At 36.7% G+C, this 8,674-nt stretch overlaps 1 protein-coding gene across 1 annotated transcript in view; it reads left to right on the forward strand.

Moving 5' to 3' along the window:
* Positions 1 to 6,313, forward strand: part of DZIP3 (DAZ interacting zinc finger protein 3) — a 100,810-nt gene extending 94,497 nt beyond the window's left edge. The window contains exons 28-31 of the mRNA XM_068975265.1: positions 966 to 1,086; positions 1,846 to 1,989; positions 2,075 to 2,170; positions 5,765 to 6,313. Of these exons, the coding sequence (XP_068831366.1) occupies positions 966 to 1,086; positions 1,846 to 1,989; positions 2,075 to 2,170; positions 5,765 to 5,875 (472 nt within the window). The 3' untranslated portion in view covers positions 5,876 to 6,313. The remainder of the gene's footprint in view (positions 1 to 965; positions 1,087 to 1,845; positions 1,990 to 2,074; positions 2,171 to 5,764) is intronic.
* The last annotated feature ends 2,361 nt before the right edge of the window (positions 6,314 to 8,674 follow it).

Consider the following 8,674-nt stretch of genomic DNA (forward strand, 5'->3'; position numbering starts at 1 on the left):
CTTATGTTTCATGGTTATATTATGGTTTTGTAAACATAATGGTGAATAGAAAATGAAAATAGAATTTTAATATAGTTGTGGTAAAAAATGTTTATAGAAAATAAATGGTAAATCAAAGATAGTTTTATAAGGCTGGTGACATGACATTTCATTTGAGAAAAAATATTTTATGATCCTACCCTGTCCTACCAAAATGTGTATGCAGACTTTGGGTCAGTGGGCCATGGGAACTGAAAAATAGCATGTTGATTAAAATACTCCTAGGTTTCTTTATCACATAATGTGTCTTTTAGTCTTTGCTTTCCTTTTCTGTTCAATCGTTATTTTCTTTTTTTTTTGTAAAATTCACATCATATAAAATTAATCATTTTAACCATTCTAAAGTGTATAAGTTGTGCAACTGTCACCACTGTTTAATTCCAGAGCCTTTTTATCACCTCTAAAAGAAACCTTGTATTCATTAGCAATCATTCTCCATTATTCTCCCAGAGAGTAATCTTTATTTTCTGTTTATGAATTTTATAAAAGTAGAATTGATAGCACAGTGATAGAGACTGATAGTAACATAATTGAAAAGAAATATTTTAGTTTCTCTCGAGTAAGAGAACATTGAGAAGTACAATATAAAGAGGCTCAGTACATAAATAAGTATTTAGATAGCAAATTTCATTTTCACAAGTGAGCTTTTATAAACAGTTAAAATCTCATTGGGGGAAGAAAATAAATACTAAACTTTATCAATCATGAACACATTAAGTATCCTTAATGAGCACATTAGCAGGAATTTTCATTCTGGTTTAAGATAAATGTAGATGGACCCATGATGGTGTTTTTAGATCAGAGGTCCAAAGGGTCACGTCTGTACGTTGGATATTATCCTATGATAGGGTTTTATATCTCCTTTGGAGGGCACATCTTCAGGGCAGTAGGAGAATGACCACTACTCTTTCCTTGATCTTTTCCAGAAAGGAGCTTACAGATTTCTTACGGAAATTGAAGGATACTCATGGGAAGTCCTTATCTGGACTGACATTTGATGAAATTGTTCACAAGATTTCCCAATTTATTGACCCCAAGAGATCTCAGGTAAAAAATAAAAAAAGCAACTAAACAACAGAAAACAAAAAATAAAACTATCTCCTGACCCTTATCTTTAGTTAGCTACACTAATTATCTCCATAACATGATCGGGAAATCAATTATAATCATATTAAATCATATATTAACATTAAACAATTAAACCTGACAATAGCGTTGGAAATACCACCTGACATTCTAAAATAAAACTAAGCCTTTTGAAATTTAGGCTATTTTGAATATTTCATAAAGGAAACTTTTTTTTTTTCTAATTTTCTGCAAAGACTTATTTTAATTAAAAGAGCACCTAGAGTTACTTTTGTTTTTACCTGGTTCTTATATTGCCATAATTGCTTCAAGATTTCTCATGAACCTGATTATTAACCTTTTTGTTGTTCAGTCGCTCAATTGTGTCCAACTCTTTGTGACCCCATAGACTGTAGCACACTAGGCTTCCCTGTCTTTCACTATCTCCCAGAGTTTGCTCAAACTCTTGTCCATTGATCCATCCAACCATCTCATCCTCTGTGCACCCCCTTCTCCTGCCCTCAATCTTTCCCAGCATCAGGATTTTTTCTAGTGAGTCAGCTCTTTCCATCAGGTGGCCAAAGTATTACATCCTCAGCTTCAGCATCAGTCCTTCCAATGAAAATTCAGGGTTGATTTCCCCTTTTGCTAAATTCCACTGTAGCCTATTCTATGGTAGTTTGTCAGTCCTTCCTGTGTTATGGAATTCTAAAAAAATAAGTATGATATTCTTATTTTCAGAGTCAAGGAAAATTAGTGCCAAATGGTAACTGTGTTTCACCTAGCCATACTCCATCACAGGTTAATGCTACCCAGCCCTCAAAACCAGTCCAGAGGCCCCTTGGTTCACAAGGCTCTGTCACACAGGAAGGAGCCAATCATTTGGTAAGACTGAGACTGTTGATTCTAAATACATTTAAATTTAGGAGAGAGAATGAGCTGAATTTAACCATATGTATGTTTTCCCTAGGATGATGAGGAAGAAGAGCCTTGTGTGATCTGTCATGAGAATCTCTCTCCAGACAAGCTCTCAGTTTTGCCTTGTGCACATAAGTTCCATTCTCAGGTAAGCTTATCTGTTTAATGTTTTACCATTAATCAATTAAGTGAAATTCATGCTGCATTTCTTGAAATCATATACACGTATGATCATCCACTGTGTCATGAATTTCACTGGATATTCACGTATGGATAACGTTTATGTGTTTCTCCATACCTAGCCATGGATTGCCTTGTGTTTTCTCAGGTCTTGATATACCTAGCAGGAGAAGGGGATAGTGATGAGATTTAATGGGCAGAGTGGCATTTCCTTCGAACAGATGAACAGAACTGGAAGGAATGTTGATTGACATGACAGTTGACCATTCAGCAAAGTGACACTTCACCTTGACTTGTTATGAATAGTGTTCTTTGTTTACACCTAATGATGGCCAACTGCTTTTACAACACAGAAGAATTATCTTAACAGTCTGTCCAGGCTTCTGTATTTGCTTTTGAAGATGCTAAGGCTTGAGTTTTTTGTTTTGTTTCTAATTTTTACTGAAGTATAGTTGCTTTACAATGTTGTTTTAATTTCTGTTGTACATCTTTGAATCAGCTACACATATATGCCCTCTTTTTTGGATTTCCTTCCCATTTAGGTCACCACAGAGCACTGAGTAGAGTTCCCTGTGCTATTCAGTAGGTTCTCATTAGTTATCTATTTCATACATAGTAATGTATATATTTCAATCCCACTCTCCCAATTCAGCCCACCCTCCCTTCCCCCCTTGGTGTCCATACGTTTGTTCTGTACGTCTGTGTCTCTGTTTCTGCTTTGCAAATAGATTCATATGTACCATCTTTCTAGATTCCATATATATGCATTAATATACGATATTTGTCTCTCTCTGACTTAATTGACTTGAATAACAGTCTCTGGGTCCATCCATGTCTCTGCAAATAGCACAGTTTCATTCCTTTCTATGGCTAAGAAATATTCCATTGTATGTATGTACCACATCTTCTGTATCCATTCCTCTGTTGATGGACACCAAGGTTGCTTCCATATCCTGGCTATTGTAAACAGAGCTGCAGTAAGCATTCGGATGCATGTATCTTTTGAAATTATGGTTTTCTCCAGGTATATACCAGGAATGGAACTGCTGGGTTATCTAGTAGTTTTTTTTCTTAGTACTTTTAAGAAATCACCATACTATTCTCCATAGTGGCTCTATCAGTTTTTATTCCCACCAATAGTGCAAGAGGGTTCCCTTTTCTCCACACCCTCTCCAGCATTTATTGTTTGTAGTTGTTTTGATGATGACTGTTCTGACTGGTGTGAGGTGATAAGATACACCATTGTAGTTTTGATTTGCATTTCTCTGATACTTAATGACATTGAGCATCTTTTCATGTGCCTCTTGGCCATCTGTATATCTTCTTTGGAAAAATGTCTATTTAAATCTTCTACCCATTTTTTGATTGGGCTGTTTTATTTTTATATTGAGCTACATGAGCTGTTTGTACATTGTGCAGATTAATCCCTTGTCAGTTGCTTCATTTGCAAATATTTTCTCCTATTCTGAGTGTTGTCTTTTCATCTCATTTATAGTTTTCTTTTGATGTTAGAAAAATGTGAGGCTGGCATATCTTTTGTTAATTCTTGGCATTTATAGATTAGCAACACAGATTAACTTGTTGGCAACATAGATTAACTTCTGACGTTGTTGCTGTGCAAGTGCTATTGGTATACTATTTATGATCCAAGTCTTCTGTTGTGGAAGTGTAACATGACACAAGAAAAGATAATCTTACACAAGAAAGGCTTCTCAGGGAAATAAACAATAGCCGCCTTGTTCAAGCCATATCTGTAAAACATCATTTCAAAGATAATGTGATACCTCGTAAGAATTATATTTTTCATCTGCCCTTTTAAGAGATATGCATTGACTAATCCTAAATGATCTCCAGATAGATAGTTCAATTCAGTCGTTCAGTCATGTCCCAACTTTTTGCGACCCCATGGACTGCAGCACACCAGGCCTCCCTGTCCATCACCAACTCCCCGAGTTTACCCAAACTCATGTCCATTGAGTCGGTGATGCCATCCAGCCATCTCATCCTCTTTTGTCCCCTTCTCCTCCCACCTTCAATCTTTCCCAGCATCAGGGTCTTTTCAAATGAGTCAGCTCTTCACATCAGGTGGCCAAAGTATTGGAGTTTCAGCTTCAACATCAGTCCTTTCCGTGAACACCCAGGACTAATCTCCTTTAGGATGGACTGGTTGGATCTCCTTGCAGTCCAAGGGACTCTCAAGAGTCTTTTCCAACACCACAGTTCAACAGCATCAATTCTCTGGCACTCAGCTTTCTTTACACTGCAACTCTCACATCCATATATGACCACTGGAAGAACCATAGCCTTGACTAGATGGACCTTTGTTGGCAAAGTAATGTCTCTGCTTTTCAATATGCTGTCTAGGTTGGCCATAACTTTCCTTCCAAGGAGTAAGCGTCTTTTAATTTCATGGCTGCAGTCACTATCTACAGTGATTTTGGAGCCAAAAAAAATAAAGTCTCTCACTGTTTCCACTGTTTCCCCATCTATTTGCCATGAAGTGATGGGACCAGATGCCATGATCTTCATTTTCTGAATGTTGAGCTTTAAGCCAACTTTTTCACTCTCCTCTTTCACTTTCATCAAGAGGCTCTTTAGTTCTTCTTTGTTTTCTGCCATAAGGGTGGTGTCATCTGCATATCTGAGGTTATTGATATTTCTCCCAGCAATCTTGATTCCATCTTGTGCTTCATCCAGCCCAGCATTTCTCATGATGTACTCTGCATACAAGTTAAATAAGCAGGGTGCCAATATACAGCCTTGATGTACTCCTTTTCCTATTTGCAATCAGTCTGTTGTGCCATGTCCAGTCTGATTTTCCTAAAGACTTTCCTTTAGAAAATAAATGTTGCACAAACTTATTTTATTCTTTGCCATTGCTCATTGAATAGAAAGCAAGTAATTCATTTTGGTTACTGTCTAGGGATAGAGTTAATGGGCCTCATGTCTGCTGCCTATTCTTCATACTCTTAATACTCTCTCATCTGGCTAGGCTCTCCATTATTCATTCAGGTAAAATGATTTGTTTTTGGAGAGTCAGTATTCAAGCAAATAACTTAATAGATAGTTCATAGCCAAAGAGTACTACCATTATCACCAAAGAAAGGCGATCTTAAAAGTATACCCATTATCTAAAGATTTTAACTTCAAACACAAGTACTTCAAAAAGGTACTTGATACAACATATTTGTGACATTTGTATATTTAGATATGACTTTTCCTAGATTATCAGTTAGAATAATAGATAATAAATAGAAAAAAATATAGCAGGTTTCTTCAACGTCCTTTTTAGGAAGAAGTGCTAATCTACCTGAAGATTGGAGTTGAAGAAAGGAACTTATTAAAATAAACTGGCTGAAAAGTGTTGTCCTGTTACCAACTATATTGCTCAGCAAACCATGGACAAAGTGCCTTGATGGCAGCAGTTTTCATGGCAATCCACCAAATAAGGCTCTTAAGATCCATCTGGAGACATATTGGTTGGCAGCCCTGATGTATAGAGTTACACCTGCCTCTGCTAGGCTAAATCTGAGTGACTGACATGAATCTTTTTGCTCCTTAGTGCATTAGACCTTGGTTGATGCAACAGGGAACCTGCCCAACCTGCAGACTCCACGTTTTGCTACCAGAAGAATTTCCAGGTCACCCCAGCCGGCACTTGCCCAAGATCTGATTCAGCAGGGTGACTATGCAAAGGAAGTTCAATTTTCAGACTCCAGAATTTAGTTTTCCACTTATTTGAGCTGATAGTATGAGTGATGTGAAGTGGTATGTTCTTCAGTATTATTCAAAATAAGCTAGCTAATCTCATCAAAGCTGCAGCCAAAGAGGAGAGGACAAATCTTCAGGACTGTGAACTGAACTGAAAGGGTTTAAAGAAGATAAAATTTTGAAAGTTACATTAGATTTGCCCTTATTTTAGTAGATATTTTCTTCCAACTTAAACGTGATTACTGTTAACATGTATCTTAGGATGTCTTCTCTTTTCCTTATTCCACTCATCCTTTACTTTCTCCTGAATATGCTACACTTTAATTCCTGTACTAAATGTAAACAAGAGTAAGAAAATTCCTCAGATTTTAGTGTTCCTTTTAACTTTTAAAATTACTTATAAAATATGTTATTTATTTATGTTTTATCTCTATCTTCCCCATTCTTTCCTATTCTCTAAAATATGTATCTGTGAATAGATTATGAGCTACTTGAGGTTGAGGACCAACCACTGATGTCTTGGAGCTGGCTTATATACTGTACTGGTTTGTGAGAGATAATTCTTAGTTTTAGGAATTTTGTGAAACAGTTTTTCAAACTATTATTAGCTTGAAATCTGGTATTTTACACCACAGAAATTGGTGAATGCTATAGGTAAGGGCTTTTCTTCCCTTCCCCCCAAGAGCTTGTTATTAAAGATTTACCAGCACACCACTGGGACCATGCCTGATGATTCTTACTGTTCTCAATGTCTTGCACAGTAGATACACCATAAATAGCCCCCCAAATCAGAAATCAGAAAGCAGTAAGAAAATTAGTGTGCAAATTAAGCCACTTGCTTATTTAAATAAGTTTACTTGTAAACATGCTCTTTGGACCTTAATCATTTATGCTTTGGAGGAATTTTTTTTCAGCCTTAAAAGTTTCTGATTTCACTTTCTCATGCATGGGTGGTGTCCTGTTTGTGTGTAGTTGTCTTTTATGACACAGTTGACACCCACTGAGCTAAGTGGCGCATTTAAAGCTTGTCATTGAGAACTTTCATTCTTAGAGGTCAAAAATATTATTTTGAAATTAGTACTGTGTAAATGTTGTGTTATACATATCTCTAGCTTCAAATTATTAGTAAAAGAATTCAGTTACTTTGTAAGAGAAAAGTTACTTGGTTCGTATTATTTTCCATAAATTAATGAAATTCATTCTGTGAATAAGTGTTTCCTGACTCAGCAACTATTTTACCTTTATATTTCACTATAAATGTATCTTGAAATTATTTTAAATCTCTGCTTAAAATTACTATTTCTGAAATTGTATGATGTTTTCTTCTCTAATGAGAATAGACTGGACAAGGTGAAAATACCCCAAAGTGAAGGCAGTCATCTAGATTTGTTAAGTGCCAAAAAAGTCTTAGAATTATACAATTCAGAACAGGGCCTTTAATAATCATCTCATCTAACACCTCAAGATCATGGTCATATAGCAGATTACCTTGTAAAACATTTTTTAGTGTATGTTTACAATTGTATTTACACTTTCATGTGGGAAAGAATAAATGTTTCATAATTGAATGCCTATTATTTGTGTTTATTGCTGTAACTATATCCTAAAACTACTTGAAATCTCTTTCAAACATCTTTTTCTGTTTAATTATGCTTAAACTTTATCTTCTCTTGTGAGAAAGGGGAGGAAAACATCCAAGAAGTCAGTCATGTATACTTGTAAAATATCAAGAATATCTTAGAATCATAGAATGTCAGAGTTTATAGGGTCTTTAATGATCCTCTGGTCTATTGCCTCATTTTATAGGAACAGTTTGCCCTAGATCATGTGATTAAATAGTGGCTAAGCCAGTCCTAATTCTTGAGAGAGTCCTGATACTCAGTAAGTCACATGTTTCCTCCATAAACTCAAGTTGCAAGGCTGTATTGGTGCTGACCTGTTGTTCTTAGCTCCAAAGATGGGGCCAGAGAACTTAACAGGGTAGCTGATACATAGTGAGAATGTAGTAGGAACATGCTCTTGAATGTCATGTCCAACTCTGCAGATGCTAAAGGTAATGGGATTTGTTTTTCTTTTTGAGGTTTAACAATAAAGACAACTATAGCGGTCATTCAGAGAAGGCAATGGCAACCCACTCCAGTACTCTTGCCTGGAAACTCCCATGGATGGAGGAGCCTAGTAGGCTGCCGTCCATGGGGTCGCTAAGGGTCAGACACAACTGAGCGACTTCACTTTCATGCATTGGAGAAGGAAATGGCAACCCACTCCAGTGTTCTTGCCTAGAGAATCCCAGGGATGGCGGAGCCTGGTGGGCTGCCATCTATGGGGTCACACAGAGTCGGACGCTACTGAAGTGACTTAGCAGCAGCAGCAGCAGCATAGCGGTCATTCTATTATAAACAATGATTGCTGTCATGCCTGTGGCTGCTGAAGGACGCAGAACACCATACTGCACAGAAATTCAGTGAGAGAAGTAATATTTACTTTACAAACAATCTGTACACCTCCTGTAATGTAACATCACTGCAGCTGCTGTCAGATATGTCTTGTAGTGTTTTCCTTTATATTCATTGTCCATGTGTATAATAACATTTTCCAGCTTTTATGGGACACCTTCCTTGATCAAATGTTACTTTGTTTGATCCACTAATAACTTTAAAGTGGATACTATCCTTTTTATTTTGCAGACAGTGAAACTGAGGCTCAACTAAGAGGGTATACTTTGTCTGAGGTCACAGCTGTGAAGTGGCATTCTGGGATT

The sequence above is a fragment of the Capricornis sumatraensis genome, chromosome 1, assembly GCF_032405125.1.
Source record: "Capricornis sumatraensis isolate serow.1 chromosome 1, serow.2, whole genome shotgun sequence".
NCBI lineage: Eukaryota > Metazoa > Chordata > Mammalia > Artiodactyla > Bovidae > Capricornis > Capricornis sumatraensis.